Genomic DNA, 24,783 nt, shown 5'->3' on the forward strand with positions numbered 1-24,783 from the left:
CCTGCAGCTGCTGAGGGACATCCGAGCAGGGATGGGCAGAGGGGAGCGGCCGGGAGGACACAGCGGGACAGCGCCGGCTGCCCCTCGGGGTTAGGGACGAGAGACTTTCGTTCGAGGCCCTGGGAGCCCCGCGGGTGCTGATGGAGCCCGGGGCCCCCTCCCGGGGCCGGTCCCTCCCCGCTGACCGGGAAGCAGACGGGCGGCGGCTCCTCCCCGCCCCGCTCCGCCCCGCGGAGGAGCGCGGCTGCCGGGCCCGGCGGGGCGCAGCATGCGGGCGGCCTGAGATGGCGGCGCCGTGCCGGACATGGACGCTGCAGGTGGTGGACACGGAGTTCAGCGCCGATGCCGTGGAGTGGTGCCCGGTGGAGGGCTGGCACAGCATCCTGGCCTGCGGCACCTACCACCTCCGCCTGCCCGCCGAGGTGAGCCCACGGGGGGGGGGGGGGGGGGGGTTGGGGGCTGCAAACCGGGAGCCCTGCCCCGTGCCGTGCCCCTACCGGCCGGTCCTGAGGCGGGGAGGGGTGCGGGGGGTGGAGGTGGAGGCTAAGCCCGGTTCTTTCTTCCTAATTGTCGGCGTAGGGTGATCAGAGAGGCAGCAATGCGGCCTGCGACCGGACAGGGCGCCTCTACCTGTACCACTACAACGAGGAGCAGCCTTACGTCCCGCTGACCGAGATCCAGAGGATGGACACCGCCGCCATCCTGGATATCAAGTGGTAAGGCTGCCCCATGGGGCTTGGAGCTCGCAGCAGCTGCAGACCACAGCGGGCTCTGCTGCTTCGGGGTCCCTTTTTGGCCATTGGTATGGCAGCAACGTTTATGTTTATTAGTTAAGCTGTCCCTGACTTCTCAGAGGGAAGCAGTTCACTTCAGTGAGCAGAGACTGCTCGTTTCTTTGTTAAATTCTTTGGGTTGCTTATGAGCAGCTTGTCAGTGACTTTGAACATCAATTGTCTATATAACGATATATCATAACTCCCCCGATATGTATAATATTCTCCCCCTGGTACAGGCTTGTGGGAGCTTTGAGCCTCAGATTTTCTTCATGAAATTTTTTGATCAAGTACCTTCTGCATCCTGGAGTAAACATTATGGCTTTGCTATCTTTCTTAAACTCCAGACAGATGTGCATTCAGGACTTGTTGAACTCTTGGATCTTTTAGGTGCCATGTTCCAGTTGCAGAACATCCCATGGTTGGCATTGCAAACTCAACGGGGGCCGTGGAGTTCTGCCACCTGACTGGAAGTGAGGTAGGTGGCTGTAATGCCAGCTGATGCTGAACCTGTTTTTAACTCGTATTTAATACGGCTCTAGATTTATTAGCAATGCACAGTGACTTTGCAGGGAAGGTATATGGCTTTCAGGTCTTTCTCAGTGGTCTTAGTTTTATTGTTGTTATTGTTTGTTTGTTTTTTAATGCTTCTTTTGTCTTCTGCTAATGTTTCTCATAAATGCCACAAAATTGTTCATGGCACCAAGAAAGACTGGCTGGGCTCTACCACATGCAGGGTGTGGGAGGTGAAGGCATGGGGAGAGCAACAGCAAAACTTGGAAACTGTTACCAGTTAGTCAATCTTTACTCTCCCTCTTGAAGAGTTTTGGAGAAGGGTTTTTCTGAGTTGGTGGGAAAAGGGACTAATCGAGAGAGCCATGTGAAGAAAGGGAAAACCAGTCTGTAAGGGAATTCAGCAGTCAGATAATCAGTTCTGAATTTCATTGCCCACTAAGAGCAAAATTTAAGGGAGATTTGGTGGGATGTGGAAAGCAAAGGGGTGGGTGTGCTGTGTATGCATAATGTTTGTCCTTTAGCTAGTGATGAGCAATTTTACATTGCTTCAGGACATTTCATCTCTTCTGCTGTGTGGGACCGTAATGTGCTTCTGTGTCTCTGGAAGACACTCACCATAGGTGCAGGCAGCACACATGTTATGTACTTGCTGTCTTCTCAGTCTTAACCCCTTTCTTTTCTTTCCAGTAGAAGAACAGCTGCATGTTGGAGCCATGCTTCAAGGTCGATCTTGGTGCACAGCGTCTGGCCTTGTCTTTAGACTGGTCCACAGGACGAGGGCAATGGTGAGGATGGGAAACAGAGGCTGCTGTAAAGGTTTTTGTGTGTGTGACAGTTCACAGATATAAGCTGAGGCTTTAGTTGAATGAAACTGGTGTCTTTTTTTGGGGAAGTGTCTTAAGGCATTCTTGCAGTGGGCTGCATTCGTTTACCTTCTCTAGAAGTTACTATTCCCAGAGCAAGGGTAACGAAGGAACAAGAAAGTATACTGTGGTGACTGTAACAAGAGCAGAGCCTAATCAAACCACAAATCTGGGGTTATGCAATGGTGAACAGCTGCAGGTGACCCAGAGGCATCTCTTCTCTTTTGCAAGACCACAGTGGGACGCAACTCAATCCACTGGATCCAACTCGGTTTCTCCATCTACTCTTAGAACAGTTGAAATTTCAGTGTGAAGTTCTGCTTAAAAAAGGATAGTAAGGAAATAGTGCATGTAAAAATTTTAGCTGCAGTTTCATGAGAAACAGAAGAGAAGTGGTTTGGAAGTGGCTCCTTCACCTCATACATTTGATTTCAGAATTGGCATCACTGAATTAAAAAACGTGAATTAGCAGTCCCCTGGAAGGGGTAGGGTGTGTGTTTTCTGTAAGTTATGTGCAAAGCAAAGAGCAATGCTTTCAGTGTAAGGCTGGAAAACAGGGGGCCCAGGCAGTACTGTGCTTAATGTTGAAGGACAGGCATTCAGTTGTTTTTGCTAATTAAAAATGTTTATGTGCATGTGTTTTTTGTGTTGTTTAAAGAATAAGTAGAATTTCCAGTTCTACTTTCTTCTTTACATCTCATCTTCCTCTTGCTTCTGCCCTTCAAGATGAATGATGTTTGCCATGATGAAAAGCCCCTTTGAAGCCTATCGCTGTTGTCTGCTGAGAGACAAATCACCCCTTCTAGAAGCTGAATGTGCAGCCTTTGCCTCTCTGTAGAACTCGCAGGAGAGCAGGGCTAGGGGGTGACCCCATATGTCTTGTGTGGAAATTTGGGAAATTCAATGTGGTTTAGTAAGTAGTGTATGATGTACAACTGGAAAGAAGCCCCGGGTCACCAAAATCAGTACTTGCAATTGCAGGTAACCAATCAGAAGGTATCGAGTTCACATCAGGGAATGTCCTAAAATCTGTGCACTGTGATCTGCAAAACTTTTGCTGGTGTTTTAAGTACGTTGTGTCCAGAAAATGCAACAGTAGTGTACCATGGGAAAAGAGCAGGAAGGGTCAGGATCTGTTAGTGCTTTGGATGCCTCTGATAGCAGTGAAGGAAGCCACTTATTTGTACTGCAGAAGAGGGAAGGGGTTCTCAGAGGTCCTTGTCAATCTGGTGTGGAGGGAAAAAAATCCTCTTCACATGGAATTAATTCATTTTAATATCAAGCACATGATATTAAAAACCTCCTAACTCTGACATGATATTAAAATCTGACTCTGTGAGGTCAGGGAATGGGCACCACCACCAACACAGATGATTTAAAGATGGAAAGCTGAAAATAACTGTATAAATGCATGCATCCCTCCACTGCAATACCAGTTTCTCCTAATGTTCATTTGAATCAAACATGCTATCTATCTATACTTTGGCTGCTCTAGCAACCTCCTGGGACATCAGTTTCAGTAATTTCTAACGTTTACTCTGTGTTCCACTGCAGCGGGTGTCCTCTGCGAGTGATCAGCAGTGATTCAGAGGGGAAGCTGAATCTGTTCTCCATAGATGAATCTGCTCCTTCTGTGCATGTTCTGAACCAGTGGAAAGCTCACAAATTTGAGGCCTGGATTGCTGCTTTCAATTATTGGAACACTGATGTTGTGTATTCAGGTTTGTAAGCACTGGGAATCTCAATTAGGGTGTGTTTTAAGGGGACACCTTGTTTAGGGATGTGTGTTCCTTGGGATTTTACTTTCCAGGATTGGGTATGCTGCTTCCATCACACCTCTTGAAAGAGCTGGGGCCTCTGCTAGGGTCAAAAAGCTTCTTGCTTGTGGGAAGCAATTAGGGTTAATTAGGAGAAACCTTGTCTTTTAACAGGTGCTTTGGCTTGCTATTGGCAAAAAAGATGGTGATGTGTTGGGGTGTGCAAAAGAGCCAGGGAGATTCTAGAGTCCAGTCTTTTTTGCTTCTAAATTTTTTTTTTTTTTTTTTTGCTTAGCAGAGTGAGGATATTGTTATTGCATGTCTCTTCTCTTCTCTGGTGAGGGTACTGTGAGCCTCAAATGATAGCTGGTGTGTCTGGTAAATGCTCTGATATCCTAGGGCTGAAAAGCATTAGCTCTGTGTTAACTGTTTTGCTTCTGTGCCTTGATGTGGTCATTTGGGTGGTGTTTAGGGTACCTGTACTTTGCCTTTGTGCAGGAGGAGATGACAACCTGCTAAAAGGCTGGGACACCAGATGCAGTCCAGAGACTCCTGTCTTCACCAGCAAGAGGTAACCAAGCTATGCCTGCAGCTGGACCCTGAAGCTGTCGTGTCCCTTCCCAAGCTATGCATGCAGAGATGAACAAGGACCGTGGAGTCTTGTTTGTGCCTCCTATGGGACATGGAGAGAGAAATTAGATTTTCCATCAGGATAGCTTCAGGTTGAAACTTTTCTTTCCGTGTCCTTCAAAACAATTGATGAACTGCTCGCTTCCAAACAGGAAGATGTTGATGGCTTCTTCATAAAAGAAGCGTCATGATTTATGCTCTTATTTTGGGGATTTTTGTGTGTGTTAAATTTGGATATATTATCGTGGAAGGTTTTTAAAAAAATATTCTCCACTGTTCAGTCATTTAAAGTATTTTTTTTTCTGGTGACATATGTATTTGTAGAATATGATTAAAACAGTATGTACAGCTTTCCAGTGAAATTTGATATGTAGCCTTAAAACAATCTGGATTATGAAAATATTAATGTTGAGAGTAAAGTCTTCTGGGAATTAATGTTGAGAGTAAAGTCTTTTGGGAATTGAGTTGTTTTGCTGAATTTCTGAAGAATCTCAGCAAAACTGATCTGAAGAGCAGTTTATGTTACAAATATTACTAGAAAATATTCATGCCAAGAGACTGTATGGGTAGAAGTTTTGCTCTGGAAAAGCTGTTGGACTGTGTAGGTGGAACTTTGCCTGGGCATTTAATTGAGCTGAAATTTGAGTTCACCTTACTCTCCTTTCTGGAGACACCGTGATGCAGTAAATTGCACTCCAAATCCTTGATATTCAAGGAAGAACCCCTTCTCAAATTGTGTATCATTGTCTCTTCCCTCTGCTGTATGATGCTGTTTTGCAGACATTCAATGGGTGTGTGCAGCATTCAGTGTAGTCCCCACCGGGAGAACCTTCTGGCTACTGGCAGGTAAATCCCTCCTAGCTGCTCTTCACTAGTGTGATTATCCCCCTCGGTTACCTTGAATGTGCTACTGCCTTCCAAGCTGTGGCTTCTTTAGAAATTCAGTGAGGTGAAGAGCATGTGATATTTCCCAATTTTCTTCTGAACTTGTTGCACCGAATCAGCTGTGCTGCTCGTCCGCATATTAATTTGTGATGCATCTGCAGCTACGACGAGCATGTGCTGTTGTGGGACACCAGGAACATGAAGCAGCCGCTGGCAGACACCCACGTTGAAGGTGGAGTTTGGAGGCTAAAGTGGCACCCAACTTGTGATTTCGTGCTGTTAGCAGCCTGCATGCAGAGCGGATTCAAAATCCTGGACTGCCGTGGAAGCATGGGTGAGTGTTCAGTGGAAGAGAGATGCTCTTGCACTACTCTGCTGCTCTCCTCTCTTGCCTCCAAGTTAATGGGGAAGCTCCAGCTCTGAGCCTGCTAGAAAGATCCAGACACTGTTAATAGCCTGAGACATTTATTCCAACTTAAAGTAACTCTTCCAGCTTTCCCAGACCTACCCTCACTGTTGGCATGATAGGCTGTGCCAAGGCACTGTCATTATTCATGCGTAAACCTCTCCTAACTTCTCGTGGGAGCAAGGCCTGTTTGCCTTGGTGTAAAAGCACAACCTGTTGACGTGACCATTCCGGTTTGTATTCATCTTGGTGGTTCAAAGAGGTTCTTGTGAGTATCAGGTGATGCTTTACTGTCAGCAGAAGTTACTGACCTACTGGTTATTGCCTCAGAAAGGAAGTGCTGTGCAGTCTGGTTAATCTAGAACAGCACGAATAAGCCCTGTGCATGAATCAGAAGGTATTTATGTGATTAAAAAGCTGTTTGCCTTTACATTACAAATACAATCTGCATAAAATGGTTGCTTTGCTGGGCTTCTCCAGGCCTTGGGCAGATCCACAGCTGCTGAAATGAGGATGACATTTCTTCTGTATAGGGATGGGAGGAACTTGATATCCACTTAACAATCAGTAAAATGCTGAAAGCACCTGGGAAGAACACATCTGTAATCTATTAATAACCAGAACCTGGTCTACCAATCTTATCTGTTATTTTTATGGCTCATTGGAGATCGCTGTATGATCTGTCTTGTCTTTCTTGAGCCTGTTTAGGTATTTTGAATAATGAAGCTCTTAAAACGTCACGCCCATTAAACCCTCTTCTCTTGTCTGCTCACTGAACTAGGGAAAATCAAGGCTAGTGAGAGGTGGCTGAAGAATTGTCAGGAGAGCCAGGACCTTGTTCCTCCTAGGATGCTTAACTCTGTTGTCAAGAAGGTCGTAACCAGTTCTCTGGGGTAGGACAACAACTCTTGTATGACACTGGGACAGGCTCCCCAGGGAAGTCACAGCACCAAGCCCGTTGGAGCTCAATGCTCTCAGACATAGGGGTTGATTTTTGGGTGGTCCTGCGTGGGCCAGGAGTTGGACTTGATGATCCTTGTGCGTCCCTTCCAGCTTGGGATGTTCTGACTCTGAGCCATAGTCAATATGAGAATGCCTTGCAAGCAGTCTGCAACAAACTGTTTCACAACTTGCTTTCTGCTCATTTCATTATTTTTTTTTTTTTAAAGCGGAGAACATGGAGGAGTGTATCATCCTGTCATCCTACGTCTTGCACAATTCCTTGGCCTATGGGGCTGACTGGTCAAGACTCTGCCCGAGGGATTCCTTGTCTGCAGCCCAGGACTCTGCTGCTACGTACCAGTCTTTGGGGGAGCTTGTGGCAAGACCAGAGGAAGGAGACGAGAGACTGAATTTGCAGGTTCGAAACCTGAAGATAATTTATGAGTCTCCTACTGCTACTTTTGATGTAATATTGGATGAGGAGAGCGAGGGCCCTGCCTTGCCGCTCAAAGACGAGGCGCATCCTAAGCTGTCTGGGGATCCTGACCTGGGTAGGGAGCCTGGTTTAAGGGAGAGTTCTGGCACTGACCGAGGGGGAGACCCTGAGTCAGTCGGCAGTTCTGACCCGGGAGTTAAGAGACCCAACAGGATGAGCCTGGACAGAAGTGATGATTCGGCCAGTCCAAAAGAAATGAGCATTGTAGCAACCTGTTCTTTCTATGATAATATCCTACACGTCTGGAAGTGGGAAATGAGCCTGGCCACCCCTTCGGAGACGGCCGGTACTAGATCTCCACCTGAAAGAACAGTTCAAAGTTTGCATTGACAGTCCCGAGGGAAAAGGGTAGGAAAATTTCGGCACTGACAGTAACATCTAAGCTTATGCCCTAATTTCTTTTGGGTTTTGCCAGTTTGTATGGTTGCATTTGTGAGTCTTAGAAGTCAATACTGATGGAGTTATTTCCTGATGGTTTTATTTTCAGCACTGAGGAAAATTTTTGTTTTGAGAAGTGTGGTCAAGCACAGACACGTTTATTCAGTTTTCCCTTAATGTACTAATTCAAAGTAGGACAGCCTTCCTCTCAGAGGCTACTCGTTTGTACATTATGTTGGAATCCCTTCAAGGCTGGTTTGCATTTGTGTGATTGAAGCCTGTTCTCCTTCCAAAACAAACCAAACTTGTCTGTGCTCCTCCATGTAGCCAAACACACACGTTGTGATCAGAGGCTTCCATGCATTTCTCAAAAACGTCCATGAGTAGAGGCTTAGATGTGTATGTAGCTCGTTGTGTGATCCGTAAACTAGCATGTTCTTTGAGAAGACACTCAAAGGCAGTCCAGATACTGACAGTGTGTTGTGCTTATGGTGATACTTAGTAAAAAGAAATTCCTTTTATGGAAGGAAATCTAAACTGACTAGTGAGACAGAGAGCAGCTCAGCAACAGGAAGCTTTGTTCCAATTAGGGCCTTTCTTGTAAGGATTCTGGTATATCTGCACACTCAAACTTTACATCAGGCTCATCACCTGGATGCAATCTCACTTTATTGCTCTCCAAGCTAAGCATGAGCTGGCTTAGCAGAATGCGTGTAGGAAGCCCTGCTTGTATTTTAGTGCCACACTTAACCAACCCCTTCCCACCCTGTAGGCATCAAACCGTTGTTTTTTTTTTGTTGTTTTTTTTTCCATACAGAGATGTACATTTAGGTCCAAAGTCAAGATCTTACAGGGTTTTTTTTTAAAGGTGAACAGCTTTAAAATCAAAACCTCCAAAAAGTACAGGCAGTGTTTCCTGACATTTTTTAAGTTGAAAGTACAGAAACCAAAATCTTAACAGCATTGCCCTAACTACCTCCAGGAATGGCTGCAGAATTTCTCATGGTTACTCCATTAGCTTTCTTTTTTCACTGTGAAATATCAGCAAAACACCGTTTCTGGAAACACTTTCTCTGTTTTTAATTTCATTCTAAAAACAAATGAGCTTAGACTAGGTAAGTAATTTCTAGCTTGCACGGTTTCTCTTTGAGAGTCCTAAAGAATTAGTTGCCTGGAGGGAAAGAAACACCAGCAACAACTTTCTGTAACAGTGCTGCATCTAAAACGAGGTACAGTAGGTAAGAATTTTACTGCTTTGAAACTCTTTTTTCAAAGGTGAATGTGTATTTTAAAAAAACTCTTGAGCGCTGTTACATTAAGATTCGTATTAGTATTGCGAACAAAAGCTTTTGTTAAAAAACGCCCTATTTTTGGATGTTTCTAAAATAAAATCAAGACAAGTGATTTATCTTTCTTGTTTGTTTTGATTTTTGTAAAAAGCCCTTCATGCTTTGGTTGGATTATTGCTACATTTATAATCACTAAGCTACATAAAGCCTGTGTTGTTACAACCCGTACTGATCTAAGACAAAAGAATTTGTTACTAAGAAGAGTGATTCACTGTCTTTAGTTATGACTTATTCTAGGACAAACACCTGTAGAACACTACTGCTGGCATCCTTCCACCACGAAAATCAGCTTTTACTCTTCCTGTTTCCCATCTTTAGCCAGTTACTCCACCTGAGGACCTCCATCCCTGTCACATAACAGCTCGGTTGCTTTAAGGGTGGTTGGCAGTGTGCTTGTTCTTCAACAGACCTTGTAGACAAGTATTTGGGGTTTCAGCCCTGAATGCAGTCCTGTGAAGTGGAAGCAAACACAGCATCCCTCCCCATCACAGCTATATCCAGCCTTGGTGGTTTTGTTTTTAAAAAACACTTTAAGGACTTATCTGTCAGTCTTCATTACAGACTGGACGCTCACAGAGAACACAGGTAACGTGCGCCTTCTCTCCAAATGTGAAAAACTGCATTCTAATTAAATTACCTGATACTCAAGCTTTGCAGTACTTCATATTTAGAAAGCCTCATAAAAAAAAAAGTACCTCTGGGCAGTGCTACAGTCTCCACACAGAACTGTTTCACAGAACCATTTTCTCAAAAACTCCAGTACTTGAGTGTCAGGAAAAAACGTTATTTCCAGCAATTTACTTAGAATTTCGGTATTTTTACTTCATAAGCAGCCGCACGTAACTCTTAAGTGCTGCTTGTATATGTTTCATTTTATGAATTGTAAGGCATTGCTCTTTCAGGAACCTATCTCAAAAACAGTTTTTGAGATGTATTTCAAATTTAAGCATCTATCTTCAAAGGTCAAGCATCTGCACTGCTAATTAACTATATCTTGATTTACTTCAAAGGAGTTTTGAGGCTTGGGAAAGCCTGGAATAATTGTGACATTCAATACAGGCTACAGCTCCTGCTCAGAGAGCTTAGAGTAAGGCTTTGTTGGACGTCTTATCCCTGTTTTAGGGGAACACTTCCCTTTAGCTAGTGAGAAATTCATTTGAGCATTCTGCTTTTGGCTGTGCTCGCAACTTGCAGCAGAGCTGTGGCAGTACTGACCAGGGATGCTTCAGCTCGAAGAGGCTCATTCCACAGCTGCAGACTCTGCTGGAGGCAGAGGAGCCCTCCCTCGTTCCCAGAGGTCAGGCACATTTGCTTCTGTGGCCTGGAGAGCAACTTCCTCCTGTGATTACCAGCGTGTGGTCAATCAGCTCTTGTCTGAGAGCAGGACACCCACACGTGCAATTATACACACGGTGCAAACCAACTGACACCCTCCCTGCTCACTGATGAGGCACAAGCTGCCGGTTCCCCCACCGCGATTTAAATCACACGTTGCAGAAAGACAAAGCGGAAGGATCGGCTTTTAATACCCACTGACAGAAACAGTCCCGGATTTGTGGGCGCAGGTCCAGTCTCTCCCACCACCGCTCACGGCAGCGGCCGCGGGCATCCCCCCGCTCGCTCCTTAGCGCACGTAGTTCTTGGGGAAGAGCTGGAAGAGCTTCCCTTCCTGCGTGGGCTCGAAGCCGTACTTCTGCAGGTCGTTGGGGTCGAAGGCGCCTTCCTTCACGTCCTTCTCGATGCGCGGCGCCACCACCTCGCTGAAGAGCAGCTTGGCCGTCAGCGGCGGCTCGGAGCCCTCGGGGGCGCGGTACGAGACGTAGGGCTTGAGCTTGAAGCCCGCCAGGTCGGGGACGACGAACTGCGGCACCATCTCCTTGACCAGGAGGAACTTCTTGTTGGCGGTCAGCACGCCCGGCCTCTTGGCCCCGCGGCCCTTGTTGTGGCTGCGGGGGCCGCGCTTGCTGGTGAACGGGGACAGGCGGTCGGCGCCCCGCACCAGCCCGCGGGCCAGCTGGGCCAGCAGCCCCATGCCGGGCCCCTCAGGAAGCGGCGGGACGGGAGGAGGAGGCGGCGCCGGGCCGAGAGCTGCGGGCTCCGGGCTCTGCCCCCGGCTCCGCCACCGCCGCCTCACCTCACACAACCCGCACCGGCACCCCGCAGCACCGCCCGCTCCCACTGGCCGGAACGGGCTGGCCAATCCGCAGCGCCTATCTTAGCTCGCTCTCGGCGCGAGGCCAATCAGCAGCGAGGAGGCCGGCTGGGTGGGCGGGGCTGGGCGCTCCCCTCAGCGGGGGGGGCGGGGCCGGGCCTGGCTTCGGCTCCGCTCGGCCCCGTTCGGCCCCGTTCGGCTCCGTTCGGCTCCGCTGGCAGCGCGGGGCCGCCCGGGGGCTCCCGGCGGTGCCGGTGCCGGTGCCGAGCCCCGCAGCGCGGCTCCCCGCTCTCTCCCCGCTCTCTCCCCGCAGTGTGAGGTGCGTGAGCGCGGCGGGGCAGCGGAGCCTTCCCGGGGAGCCGTTGGGGGAGGTGGGCGCCGCGCGGTCCCCGCCCGCGGGTTCGGGGTTTTTGGCCCCAAAATGAGCGCGGGGGGGGCGGGGGTGGGCGCGGGGCGCGGTCGCTGTCCCCGTCCCCGCTGAGCTCTGGGCTTCTTCCCTCAGGGCCCCGGCACCGCCAGGCATGGAGGAGGAGGAGGAGGGCAACGGCACCGGCCTGGAGGTACGGCGGGGACGGGGGGTACGGGGGGCGCCGGGGGGTGCCGCTCCCTGTGGCGTTTCCCCGTCACGGCCGTGCTGCGGGCGGCGCTGGCGTTTCAGGGCTTTTCCCCCTCTGGGTTTCACCGTCCCGACGCCTCAGGATCGGTGCGGCTCTCGCCGTGCTGTATTTGACCATTTTCCGGTTTATTTTCGCCACAAGCCCTCCGCGCTCTGCGCCGCGCTCCCGGCTGCGGCCCCTCCGTGCCCTCTGCTTGGCCGTCAGGCCCTCAGGGACTCGTTGCTCTTCCCCTAATGCCACACAGGGGCTGCGATGGGAACTGGTCGCTGTTGGATCTAAAAGCTTGTATACAGGTAAAAGGCGTTTTCTGGTGAAAATCCAGCATCCAGGCAAGCCATAGGCATGCGGCCAGGTGTGCACAGGGAAGCCTGTTGGGAGGAATTCTGGTTTAAGGTCCTGCTTTCTGCACCCAGGGAGGCTTCGCACCCCTCCCTGCGGGGCACGGCTCGCTGTTTACCTTTGATTGCGATGCAAAGTTCTGGAGCTCCCGCTGGAGCTGCTCCTTCTGTGCCCCGTACTCTGGATGGGTGTGAGCCTTACTGACGTAGCTCTGTGTTTTTATCTACTGTGAAATGTTCATGAAGAAGATGAGAATTAAACCTCGGGAAAGAAGCAGGCAAGTTATTTTCACGTCAATACATACTCTTAGCCTATCGCCGCTTCGTTTTCCAGTGAAGTGCTGGTCCTCTCAGGGATGTTCCAAACAAGTTTTGTGCCCGAGTGTTGTCTGAAGGCTTCTGAGGACGACGTCAAGTCCTTGAACGCAGGTGCTGGTAGTGGAGGCTCCGTCCTGCAGCCGTGGGATGTTGTGGCTGTGCAGGGCTGGTGATTTAACAATTTCACAGCTGTCCCAGGGGCTGTTTTCCTGTGAACAACTGCTTACATGGCTGTGGTGCCTGGGAGGTCAGATCCTGCTTGTTGGCTTTCCCTGCTGTTGCCAAAGGATCGCCAGTGCTTGCAAGTCTCCCCATGCTGTGGAGGGAACGTTGTTCACGCTGGTGGTTGTAATAAACCATACACGAGCCTCTCAGTTTCTCCTGGAGGTCTGAATTTTTTCTTTCCAGTACTGATTTTTTGTACTGTGATGTGTGGGCTCTGCGTGTGCATTTTGGTTTGTTGTGAACTTGTTTCTTCTCACGTAGCAGCAGTGTGACAGTCAGTTGGCAACTCCTGTTTTCCGTGTTATTTGAGCTCGTACAGGCCTGGACAGTAGCAGAACTCTGTGTAACCCCGACGCTGTCAAGGAGAAACAAACTGAGTGACCACAACTGACTAATAGTGCGAACTCACTGGGCTTTGCCAGACTGTATTGGTGGCTAACAGCTTTTCAATGTTTTTTTTTTTTTTTTTTTTATTGTGACTTTTCACTGCCATCCCACTAATAACAGCCTGGCACTGATAACAGCGATAGTTGAGGATGTTGGGAACGTTGTTGGTACGCTGTGTTAAAGCAGCCTCAGAAGATAAACTCTCATCCGCAAGCATTGGCTGGTCAGGCACTGCAAACCTGGAATGAACCTTGATGAGAGAGACTCTCGTGGTTTGGTGACTCTCAGCGTGCGCTTCCAGTTTTCTTTTGGTTGCAAAGCTAAATTAAGACGTCATCCAAATCTGGAACTGAGGGCAAAAATTGGGACCAAAAAATAAGATTCAAGAACTTGTAAGGTTTGAGTCGGGCTTAAGACTTACTGGCTGGTGTGTTCTTATACACTTTTTAGTTTCCTACTTGTTCCTAATATTTGGTTTGCTTTTTACCTCCGCTCAGGGAAGTTTTGAGCTGTCAAACTTACAGCTTTTATAACTTTCACATTTTTTTCCCAGAATAGCAACAGTCAGGATAGGTTCCAGGGCTGTATACCTGAGCTAGAGCAAATCCCACGTGCAAATCTTCTGGTTTACGCTGAATTTCATCTGCCATTTTATTGCTTATTTTCTTAGTCTCTTAAAATCCTTTACATTCCACTCTTGTCCTTATTGCTCTGAGTAACATCGTCATAAAAAAAAAAAGCTGTCATCTCACTGTTTGTCCCTGTTTTAGCATGGTTTAGGAACTGACACTAATATAGAACTCTAGTACTGGCCCCTCTCCACTGAATGTGTTGTGTTTCAGAGTGGATGATAGTTGAAAGAAAGACATTGGAAAATACTATCAAGTTGTATTGTGTATGGCAGAGCAGACACTGAGACGTTTTTATGGAGACTTTTTGCCTGTTGTGGGAAACTAATTTCACTTTCCTTTTGGTGCTAGGCTGTGCTACCAGCAGGTGGAACACGAATTCTTCAATTTGTAGAAGACAGAATACAGACTACTATGGTAATGTACAGCTTTAATCAACTGGATGAAAGATGGTGTGCGCATAAATAGTGTGCACTTGCTTGTAAGCTCCAAGTACTCTGCTTTGCCAAATCTGAAGCCTGAGTAGACTGAGAGGAGGAGTTTTTGTTTCATTATTGTTGCTGTGCGTAAGGCAGGAATTAATTCCTCTTATTTCATCCCATATATATTTAGCTCATCAGTTCATAGATCTTTAGGGGAAGAATGCTGAATATTTCGCATATAAGCTTATGAAGCACTGATATAATTTAAATTTAAACTTCTTGTATGTGTGATGTTTTAGTTAAAACTGAAATATTTATGAATGTGCTTGATATTCAGGCCACATACGGAGCTAAACATAAAATAACTTTCAACTACAAAAGTCATTAATTTGTTTTCCCTGCAAATTCTTCCCACAGCTGACTGGAATTGCAATTGGAGCTGCGTTTGCTTTGCTCCTGATAGGGACTGTTGTGATTGTCATCTATAGAAGAGTGAAACAGTCTAGTAAGTACTCAACAACAATGTTTAAAAACAGTTTTCTCAGTATTTTTTTCTCAGTATTTTTTTCTCAGTAACCTTCAGTATTTTTGTAGCATTATGTGGTAAATTCTGGGTCAATTTGTAATAACTACTTGCTGTGAAGGTAGTGGCTTCTGCAGAAAAAAAGCTTTAACAGGATAAAGAACTTGCATTGATACACTTACCCAGCTCTGAATGTCAAATTCATAACTGTCTTGTGCAGGACACTGGAGACTTTTGTTTCTCTAGTGTATGATAGCCTTAATGTCACTTGGCTTACAAATAATTTCAAGCCTGCTGTGATTTCACTGTTAAAATAATGAGACATCAGTGAACTGGAGGTCTCCTTTTGTGATAGTAAAGTCCCCTGATCTCTCTGCCTGTTTGGAGAGCCTTTTTACCTCCCCCAGTGATTAGGTGGAGCCTTAAGCTAGCTCATCCCTAGTCTGGCTTGGCTAACCGGAGCTGAATCGTGAGGTGCCTTGTGCGGGTTTGAATTTGAAGTGCTGACCACAATAGTTTGTTTCTTAATAGCCACAGTTCGTGTCTGCTAAGGAAGTAACAAAGCTGACAACTCGTGCTTAGTCTTCTTTCTGCCTGTAACATAAAGCTGCAGATGGTTTCTGATGGGAAACTTGTCTGTTTTAGAACAACTTCAACCACATGTGCCTCAATACAGATTTCGCAAACGAGACAAAGTGATGTTCTATGGGCGGAAGATCATGAGAAAGGTAAGAATGTTTGGCATGGTTGGAGGGGCATAAAGATTAAAAAGATCCAGTTTAGGAGGTCTGGTAAATTTTGAAACATTTTGCTTGCTTAGTCTGGCTCAGGATCTTTGACCCATTAAACTTCCTTGAAATTTTGGGGATGTGTCAGAACTCCTGGAATTTTGCCAGAATTGCGAATGGAACAGCAAAAGCTTCTCTTTCTGATTAAACCTTACCTCCTTCAGGAATATTTTCAGACATCAAGGATAATGGTGAATCAAAGAATACTTCTCTATGGAATTGATGGTTGATTATCCATCATAATCTACCTGTCTTTTTCTATATTTAGAATTATATTCAAGATTTTCAGTGTCTATATTCAGGATTGTCCTTTTCAGATAATGACTTCTAGTGTGGTCCTTATGTTCAAAGTCTTTCCCATGTTAGGAGATGGCCAGTCTATTTGGGGAGCACGTACTCAGATTTATTTTTCTGCAGTTTACCTATGAACAGCACTAACCACTTCAATATATGAGCCCTTGTTTTCTTGAATTGTAAATAAGACTTTCAGACTATAATTATAGACTGTTTCAGAGGGCTTTATCCAGTGATTGAACTTTGCCTTAGATTGCAGCAAGGAATGTTATGTGTGCCCTAGGTTTCCTGTCCTGATGTTGTTTGTGCCCTATTATTCTAAAAAGTCTCCTTGAATTTTCTGTCGGTCAGAAGTCAGATCCTGCATGAGATCTAGTTTGACTCTGGCTGACAAGTTGGTTAAATCCTTAAAGTCTGTGGCTGCCTTTTTGATACTTAGTTCTCTCTTTTTTTCCTTTTTTTTTTTTTTTTTTTTTTTTTGTCTCAACAGTTTCACTTTGTCTTTTTCACTTGTAACAAGAAGGTTTGAACAGACATTTCCTATGACTAACTAGGTTAGCCTTAGTGTAGGCATCCTAGGTTTTCACCACTGACGGTCTGGTTTTCAGTTAACTGAGGAGGTTAATGTTCCTGCCTTGCTTCCCTTGAAGCTGTTTAGTGCGTGCTGAATGTGAGATTCTTTTTTCCCCCAGTTGACAGTACCACCGTGGCCAAAAGAACGAATCTTTTCAGAGGAGGAATGAATGGCTGTGTCAGTGCAGAGATGTGCAAGCTTGTGAGAAAACCAAATGCAATAGGGCCTGGGTGTTGAGGTGATTTCCTTACTCAACACCATCTGTGCCAAAGTCTATGGAGCAACTTCTTGGAGTTTTAGTACATACAGTGTTATTGAGAGAGCCTGGCTTTGGAAAGCTGCATCTTACTCAGATGGGGACTCTGAACTCTTTTCAGAGTAGCAAATGGTTATTGCTTGCTTGTAGTCAGATACAAATGGCTGGTGGAAGAAAAAGGCAGCTTAATCCTGACTGCGATGTGTGCTCCCTGCCCGCTGTCCTGCGGAGTCAGATCCTGGGTCTGGTGGGGTCCCCGGCCCCTGGCACCTGTGAGGCAGGAGGGGGCTGGAGCGGCCCCTTCAGGACCACCAGCAGAGTGGGGCTGCAGGCGTCCTCGCTGTCTGTGGGACAGCCTGCTCGAGTCCAGCTGTGTGCTCACACAGACACTGCTTAACAATGTGAAGAGAAATAAGGTAGGGATAAATAACCTTGCTTTGTCAGACACTGCTTGTGGAGGAACGCTTCCTCTTGTGGGCTGCCTCAGCCCTCTGCCGTATGCGCTTTGCTCAGGTATTTGGGCTTAATGATAGACACTGTGCTGTTTTTAAAACTGAGCATTGTTCTTGGACTGTGCTTCTTAAATTCAGAACTTCATAATTTTCATGTTGTCTGACACATTTATATAAAGCTGCCTAGAATTTCACATGGTGAAATCATTTTATGAACGAGATATGTAGAATATTGCAAACTGCTGTTTGTAGTGGAATGCTTTATGCATTTTTGGTAAAATGCCAAACTTGTACTCTTTAAAAAAAAAAAAAAAAAGGAAAGGAAAAGAAAAAAAGTCTCCAAACTAATTGAAGTTTTTTTATTATTATTCTTTTTGTGTGTGAGAAAAGCATTAATACTTCGGTTATTAATGAGTTTATTTTATTGGTCTTGCAGTTGTTGCAATTCTCCAGAAGGTGGCACTTAGTTACTGTGAAAAGGAAGCAAAAGACTGGCTGCATGTCTGTGCTGCTGTTTGTCACCAGTTGAAAAGTGAATCAGGCCTTGGTGTGTTAACATCAGACCTCCAAAGGAATACTGGAACTTTAAATGTTACTTCTCTGCCTAACGTTGGGTGTTCCTCAGTGAGAATTGTATAGCTAAGGGTTTTTTTTTTCTTCACTACCATCCATTACCACTGTAGTGGTTGCTTTTCAAGATCAAAATATATTCTGCTTTATGTCTAGAAAGAAAGTGATCCTGGAGTAGGTGTTGTTCCAGTCCTCAAAGTCTTATGTTATTGCCTCGCTCTACTCATGTTCTAATGACCTGGTAGATGACTTAGATCTTTTGCATGTTTTTTAGTAAATGTTTCTGGTTTTGTTACTTCCTCCTAGGTTACAACCCTTCCGAACTCTCTGGTTGGGAACACTGTGCCTCGCCAAAGGATGCGGAAACGGGCAAAAGTTTTAAATTTGGCAAAAAGGTACTTGGGCTTTAGGGAAGGGGAGAATTCATGCAATGGGTGCTGTTGTGTGTGTGTTGTTGTGTTGTGTGCGGTGGTGGTTTGTTTTGTTTGTGTGTATGGGGTGTGGAACCAAGCCCTCGCACATTGTTTTTCTATTGCTGTTGTTTTTCACAATCCTTTGGTCTTCCAGCTGGGCACTGGCCTTGCATTCTGCTGGGAAGTTTGTTGAAATGGAGTGGGTGTGCCTGCAGCATTATCTGTAGTTTTGCTGAAGAAGGCAGGAAGGGAGCAGTCAGAGAGAGGAACACTGCTGTTTTATCTATTTGATAATGTGTAACTTGGTATAGTGTGCTTTTGGTATTGTGCTCAGCCTATGGTATTTTGGTATTGTGCTCAGCCCGTGTACAACTGGCTGCTAAGACAGATGAGATGCCATCCTGACCTTCTGGTGTTTTGATTTGTAGGATTCTGCGTATCAAGAAAGAGTGTCCAACTCTGCAGCCCAAGGAACCACCTCCCTCTCTGCTAGAGGCAGATCTGACAGAATTTGATGTAAAGAACTCGCATTTGCCATCGGAAGTCCTATACATGCTTAAAAACGTTAGGTAATGTTAAATGGAAAGATAACTTTATTTAGCTTTTGACGGATATTCAAGTGATATAAATATTCTTGCTGCCTCATTTAAAGCCTTAAAATTTATCTCTGTGTGGTCAGAGTATTTAAGTAGTTGAAAGAAACTTCACCTGAGCATAATGAAAAAGTTAAATAGTTTCCAAATTTCTAGAGGCTAAGAAAATATTGGAGTGCATTAAAATAAAATAGAGTGGGCTGGGGAGACAGTTTAGTGCCTGAATTTGGAGATAGTAAGATTTTTCTAATGTGAACAGATTTCTGTTAGTGCATTTTTAAAATTCCCTTTAGACTGTATCTGACCATTTTTTGTGCAAACATTGTCGTAAGTAGTAAATACTAATTGGCTGCCATATGGACAACTTGCTAAACTGCAGAATTTTTTACATGTCTAGCTAAAAAGGTTACAAATAAAATCAAAGCCAACTTAATCCCCCCAGCCCTCCGAAGGAGTGATAGGAAGGGCATTGTGCCAGTTCAGTTAAGTGTTGATATTGCTGACAAAGCAAAAAGTTTCAGATCTGAAACTTTGGTTTTGTTTGTATATGTTAATTTTTTTCCTATTACAATCTAATTTAGTCCTGAAGGTCATACGTAATAGATGTTTTGGTACTGTAATAAAATTACTTTGGTACTGTAGTAAAAGTACTATTTAAGTCATCTAAGCTTTCTCTTGTGGAATTTTGACGTCCTGTGACTGATGTTGCAGAAGAATTAGATTGATAGTCTTAAGGGTGAGCTAATGGAACTATGTGGAAGGCCCTTCTGGTGCTGTGCACAGAATGCTGAGGTTTAAGATGGAGATTTCTGTCTGCCTAGTGGTGACTAACTCGTTTCAGTGTCACAGGAGTCCAGTTGCACGCTGCCTGCAGGAGGTAGTACAAATTTACAGGGATACAATGATGGGATATTTTTTTCCCTTCAGTATTTCTCGTGTTCTGGTTACATTGGGGTAGCTGTACTACAAGGGGAAGTTACAAAGTGTAGCTTTTGCCATACAATGTGTGAATCTGCTGTGGGTTTTTATATTTATTCCCCTTGAAAAGCCATGCTACCATTTGCTTGAAGAAGACCTTCCTTTTTGCACCTGTTGGCATTGTTTGGTGTGATGTTCAAAAAGGAACTCCAGTATTTACACTTCTCAGCATTTTACCGCACTCCTGCATTTCTGTCTTGGTGACTTCTGCAGTAGGAAATGCCAGACCACTGTACTGCTGTGCTACAACTTCCTCTAAAGTCTTTTGGGAGGGCTTTGGTGATTTAGGAAGGATTTTCTAAGGGTGGTGACAGCTTTAGGTTTCATTTGCATAGAGGGGGGAAAAAACTAATATTTCATTTTCTTTCCTGCAGGGTCCTTGGTCACTTTGAGAAGCCTCTTTTCCTGGAACTGTGCAAGCACATGTTTTTTGTGCAGTTGCACGAAGGTGAATACATCTTCCGTCCTGGGCAGCTTGATAACAGCATCTATGTTGTGCAAGATGGAAAGCTGGAAGTTTGCATTCAAGAAAATGTAAGCATAAACTAAGTCATGGTTCTTGAGATAAATCTCTTGGCATAGCATGTGTGTTGGCATGAATTATTAAGCATTGATTAAACTTAGGTTTGAATCATACTGATATTAGTAAAGACTGCTTCCAGCCCTTCAGGGCCATGATATTTCAAGGTGAAGGTTTTGAGCTGTGGTCCACCATGTGTTAGAAGAGAAAGCTAAACGCAGGACTTACAGGGTGTTCTGAAATAACCTCACATACTCTGGTCACATAGTTACTGCGGGAGATTGGGGTGTAAGACTGGCTTTGCACACTGTTGGAAACATCCTCATTTTGGATGATGGTTATGTAAGTTAGGGGTACAGAATAGGATAGTGTCGGTAGAAGAGACCAAGTGATGCTACACTCCGAAATACTTTAACCTGCTAGTTAAGGGGCTTGCCTGGAAGGTGGCAGATCCAGATTTGCTTTTGGGTGGACAAGGAAAAGAAATGATAGCTTGTATTATGGGTGAGTCTTAAAACATTCAGTGCAATCCATTGCAATCCATTCTGCCAATTTGGATTACCTTTTTTTTTTAATGATTATTCTTGACTGAACTTTTCAAGTTTAATTCAGTTTTGGTGGCTGAAAATGCATTTGCTAGGGTTTCTAATGATCTAAAATTTTCTGATTTCTATATATACACTTTTGTGGTGGTTTTACTTGGGTGGGCAGTCGAGCTGAACCACAGCTGCTCTCTCACTCCCCCTCCTCTTTGAGGACGGGGAGAAAATATGATGCAAAGGGCTCAAGGATTGAGATAAGGATGGGGAGATCCCTCAACAATTATCGTGATGGGTAAAACAGACTCAGAGTAGGGAGATTTATTACCTATTACTAGCAAGGTAGAGAAGTGAGAAACAAAGGAAAGAAACCAAAAATGCCTTCCCCCATCTGCCCTCTTCCACCTCCTCCCCCCAAGCGGTGCAGGGGAACGAGGAATGGGGGTTGCTGTCCGTCTATAGCGCTTCATCTCTGCCACTCCTTGTTGGTCCCTCTCTGCCCCTGCTCCACGTGGGGTCCCTCCCACAGGATGCCATCCTTCCTGACCTGATCCTGTGTGGGCTTCCCACAGGCAGCAGCTCTTCAAGAACTGCTCCCACACAGCTCTGTCCCACAGAGTCCATCCCTCAGGAGCAAACTGCTCCAGCACGGGTCCCCCATGGGCGGCAGCTCCCCCCAGACCCCTGCTCCCTGTGGGCTCCTCTCCACGGGCTGCAGCTCCGGCCCAGGGCCTGCTCCTGCGGGGGCTCTCCATGGGCCACAGCCTCCTCCAGGCCACAGCCACCTGCTCTACCGGGGGCTCCTCTGCGGGCTGCAGCGTGGAGATCTGCTCCGTGTGGGACCCATGGGCTGCAGGGGGACAGCCTGCTCCACCAGGGGCCTCTCCACAGGCCGCAGGGGAACTGCTGCTGCGTGCCTGGAGCACCTCCTGCCTCCTGCTGCACTCACCTGGGGGCTGCAGGGCTGCTTCTCACTCCTCTCTCCCAGCTGCTGTTGTGCAGTGTTTTTTTACCCCTTTCTTAAATCTACTCTCACAGAGATGCAAACAACATCACTTATTGGCCTGACCCTAGCCAGTGGCGGGTCCCTTACTGAACATGGGGCAGCTTTTGGATGCTTCTGGATTCTTCTTGCAGAAGCCACCCCTATGACCGCCTTCCTTTCCCCCCCGCTACCGAAACCATGCCACATAAACCCAGTACAGCTTTTCACTTTTTTCCTGTTGTACTGCTCATTGATGTGTAATCCTTTGATAAAGGGAGCTAATTCTGTTTCAGAGTGAAGAGAGCTTTTTTGCTTTTCTTTGTTACATCGAAAAGACAAGGAGGTGACATCTACACCTAGACAAAAGAGGTTTCTAGTTTCCTTTAATTTATCACTTCCTGAACTGCACTGGAGTGTCTCTGAATGTCTTGTGGTTTTCCTGCTGTCTATTAGAATGGTGGTTTACAATCTGGGTGATGTGAATTAGCACACTTCCATTAGATTAGAGAGAATACTAGCCTCCAAGTTCTAATGGGGGACCATTTCTGTTAAGGCTGTTCGGTCTATGTGGGAGAATGACAGTGAGTTAAGCTTTCTAAAACACTCTGCATATGCCATATATACACATCTGTATAGCCCATAGTAATCTTCTATTCTACACTTGCAGGATGGAACAGAAGTGGTTGTTAAGGAGGTGCTGGCAGGAGACAGCGTCCACAGCCTTCTCAGCATTCTAGATGTTATCACGGTAAGTTCCTGAACGTGCAGGTTTCCTGCAGTGCTGTCTTATGTCACTGAGCCTGGTGTGGGGGGAGATGTAAACTTTCAATGTTACTCAGAAAGAATAGGAATGGCTACAGTTTCTTTAACCAGTCCTTTTTCTAGTTTATAGCTGTAAACAGGTTGTGAAAAATGAATGCTTAACAGTGTAACACTGGCTATTTCTCAGCAACTTTTCTGGTAAACATCAGTGTTTGAATCTTTCATTTATGTCTGGAAAAACCTGAGGTATAGTTTTTGATTTGCTCAAGGTCACAAGGACATCAGGAGAAGGACTAGGTTAGGGCCCAGAATTCCTGGATTTTATATGGTTTGACTTATTACTTAACAAATTTATTTTTATTTAGTCCAATGAAAATAATCTGACAGTCGTTATTATTGTAATTATACTGTGAAACCAGTTGATGGATTTAATTTTTTCCTAATATGTTGATGTTGCTACTGGCCATCTGAAGGTTGTGCTCTGTGGCAAGCGATAGGATGAGCTAAGTGCTAGCTGGTTGCACAAATTAGCAGTGTGGATTTTGTTTCAGGTGGAATTACAGCGATGGGTTTTCTGAAATTGTCACATCGTATCTTATTTAGGAATGTCTAAACCGAAGGTGGTGGATTAATCATCTTCAATAACATGAAAGCACTTGAGTGCTTACTTGGAGGGTGTTGATAGCTGAGATTAAGATGAAAATCTAATCAATACGTTGTTCGTATTTTACATCGATTCTCTTATATTTGTTTGTTTCCTTTCATTAAATAGTTCCCTTATCGTGCATATTAGTTGTAATGATTCCGTAAAGTGTTCTTTGCCGCTTCTAGATGAAAGCAGATAGTACATATTTATGTGTGTGTGTATAAATAAAAATTTCCATTAAACCTATTGAAAGGAATAACAAATTTTAAGCTAGGACACACTTTCTTCTGTAGAAAGCAATGGCAAGTAAATAATTTGGACTGTACAAGTCTGCTTCGTGCTGTCAAATCCATAGAAATAGCAGATTCAGAGGTCTTTGCCAATGATGTTTCTGACAGTAAATTTTCTTAATGACAGTATCCTAAAGAGCCATGGAGAATCTGGATACTAATCATATTCTTTTCCTGTTTTCTTATACAACAGGGATTTAATGTTCTCTTCAGTGTTGATTTTCTGTTGCACTTTTTTTTTTTTTTTTTTTTATCAGGGTAGTTGTCATTTATTTCTTTTTATTTTCATTCTATCATTTTTTTCTTCATTCTTATTAGTTACACCAGTAGTGAAGCAGGATAGAAGAATTATTGAAAGTCTGATTAAAAGGCTCTGTTAGTGTGCAGAAAAGTATAAAACCAAGAACCTTGCAAACTTTCTTTCTTAAGTAACTTGTTCTAATTTATTTTGTACTACTCCCTCTTTTCTTTCTTGTTTTCTTGCTTTGTGAACTGATTGTTTTAGTTTTGTTTTTCCTTCCCATTATGCTTCCTATTCACTTGGATATAGGAGTGGCATGAAAATGGGCAAGGAGCAGGAAAGTAGTATTGATCAAAATAGAGGAGGTTTCTCTGTGGCATTTGGAGGCATTGGATGAGTCTTAGAACCTCCTGCGAATACCATACCCTTAACAAAATTTTACTGTACCACCAAACATGTGGACCTGAATTGAAGAAAAACTGCTTTCAGAGACTTTGAAGTGTCGGAGCTGGATTGGTGATTTCTTTGTCTGGTTTTGTAACATAGGACATCAGGCTTGTCTCATACTTGGTTGAGAGACGCGCAAAAAAGTTGAGGTTGTTGTTAGAAGTGCTGCCATTTGTTGTAGGACCCAAAGGCAGGGCATGTAAGAGGTAATTTTCCTATTTAATTGTCTAATTTTTAAAGTTTTCTTAGACCTACTAAATAGAAATACCATCTCTGAATTAAAAGACTTGTGCTACATTTCAGTTATTCTGAGAACAGATAAATGTTGCTTTCTCAAAACTCAGAGGTGAAACTGGAGAATTTGAATCCAGGTAGATGCCAGCCCTTTCATGAGATTTTGGAACAGTTCAGTGTTATAGTTTAATCATCTGCCTCTGAATTGATACGGCCTTAAATATTAAGTCTCTGAACTGGACATTGTTGATGTCCATGCAAGTGTTTTCAGAAGTTGTTGCTGAGTGCTCACCCTACACCTGTCCTTTTTTCCCCATGTTCTATTTCTTGAATGATGATTTTTTTCTGAGCTAAATGGGACGAACAAAGGCTGTGTTTGAGGATGGCTGCTGGCACTATGGGTCTTGCTATTCTTTTGTCTTCCATGTGAAGATGGCATTTGGATAACTGGTCACCTGGATAAGAAGGTGAACCTGCAGGGCTCAAGTTCATTTAAGGGGCCTGAGGTAAGATGGGCAAAAGTTGCACCAGGAGAGGTTTAGGTTGGATATTAGGAAAAACTTCTTTACGGAAAGGGTTGTTCAGCATTGGGATG

The 24,783-nt window shown here is 45.1% G+C and overlaps 3 protein-coding genes and 1 long non-coding RNA gene across 4 annotated transcripts in view; 2 read left to right on the forward strand and 2 right to left on the reverse strand.

Moving 5' to 3' along the window:
* Positions 1 to 198: 198 nt before the first annotated feature.
* DPH7 (diphthamide biosynthesis 7) lies at positions 199 to 9,052 on the forward strand. The gene is made up of 9 exons (XM_068657335.1): positions 199 to 422; positions 580 to 716; positions 1,164 to 1,251; positions 1,980 to 2,074; positions 3,707 to 3,873; positions 4,408 to 4,480; positions 5,320 to 5,385; positions 5,586 to 5,758; positions 7,000 to 9,052. Exons 1-9 carry the CDS (start codon positions 285 to 287, stop codon positions 7,596 to 7,598), a joined length of 1,536 nt encoding a protein of 511 aa, XP_068513436.1. The 5' UTR covers positions 199 to 284; the 3' UTR covers positions 7,599 to 9,052.
* A 1,447-nt stretch (positions 9,053 to 10,499) lies between these two features.
* MRPL41 (mitochondrial ribosomal protein L41) lies at positions 10,500 to 11,170 on the reverse strand. The gene has a single exon (XM_068657337.1). The coding sequence runs from the start codon at positions 11,025 to 11,027 to the stop codon at positions 10,620 to 10,622; it is 408 nt and encodes a 135-aa protein (XP_068513438.1). The 5' UTR covers positions 11,028 to 11,170; the 3' UTR covers positions 10,500 to 10,619.
* A 158-nt stretch (positions 11,171 to 11,328) lies between these two features.
* The window catches only part of PNPLA7 (patatin like phospholipase domain containing 7), a 125,195-nt gene continuing 111,740 nt past the window's right edge, over positions 11,329 to 24,783 (forward strand). Inside the window, exons 1-9 of the mRNA XM_068657334.1 lie at positions 11,329 to 11,466; positions 11,650 to 11,707; positions 14,013 to 14,078; positions 14,501 to 14,588; positions 15,252 to 15,334; positions 17,847 to 17,935; positions 18,382 to 18,522; positions 19,899 to 20,058; positions 22,236 to 22,316. Of these exons, the coding sequence (XP_068513435.1) occupies positions 11,669 to 11,707; positions 14,013 to 14,078; positions 14,501 to 14,588; positions 15,252 to 15,334; positions 17,847 to 17,935; positions 18,382 to 18,522; positions 19,899 to 20,058; positions 22,236 to 22,316 (747 nt within the window). The 5' untranslated portion in view covers positions 11,329 to 11,466; positions 11,650 to 11,668. The remainder of the gene's footprint in view (positions 11,467 to 11,649; positions 11,708 to 14,012; positions 14,079 to 14,500; positions 14,589 to 15,251; positions 15,335 to 17,846; positions 17,936 to 18,381; positions 18,523 to 19,898; positions 20,059 to 22,235; positions 22,317 to 24,783) is intronic.
* Positions 11,662 to 12,648, reverse strand: LOC137842811 (uncharacterized). Its single transcript, XR_011089225.1, has 3 exons — positions 12,408 to 12,648; positions 12,222 to 12,329; positions 11,662 to 12,132 (listed from the first exon to the last, which is right to left on the reverse strand). It is a non-coding gene; the product is annotated as an uncharacterized lncRNA (long non-coding RNA).

Source organism: Anas acuta, chromosome 20, assembly GCF_963932015.1.
Source record: "Anas acuta chromosome 20, bAnaAcu1.1, whole genome shotgun sequence".
NCBI lineage: Eukaryota > Metazoa > Chordata > Aves > Anseriformes > Anatidae > Anas > Anas acuta.

What these genes read in the sequence shown, in the direction of transcription:
- DPH7 (XM_068657335.1), top strand. Translation starts at nt 285, where the DNA reads ATGGCGGCGCCGTGCCGGACATGGACGCTGCAGGTGGTGGACACGGAG. An exon ending in CACTGATGTTGTGTATTCAG is followed by an intron (nt 3,874 to 4,407) that starts GTTTGTAAGCAC and finishes GCCTTTGTGCAG; the next exon opens with GAGGAGATGACAACCTGCTA. An exon ending in GGACTGCCGTGGAAGCATGG is followed by an intron (nt 5,759 to 6,999) that starts GTGAGTGTTCAG and finishes TTTTTTTTAAAG; the next exon opens with CGGAGAACATGGAGGAGTGT.
- MRPL41 (XM_068657337.1), bottom strand. Translation starts at nt 11,027, where the DNA reads ATGGGGCTGCTGGCCCAGCTGGCCCGCGGGCTGGTGCGGGGCGCCGAC.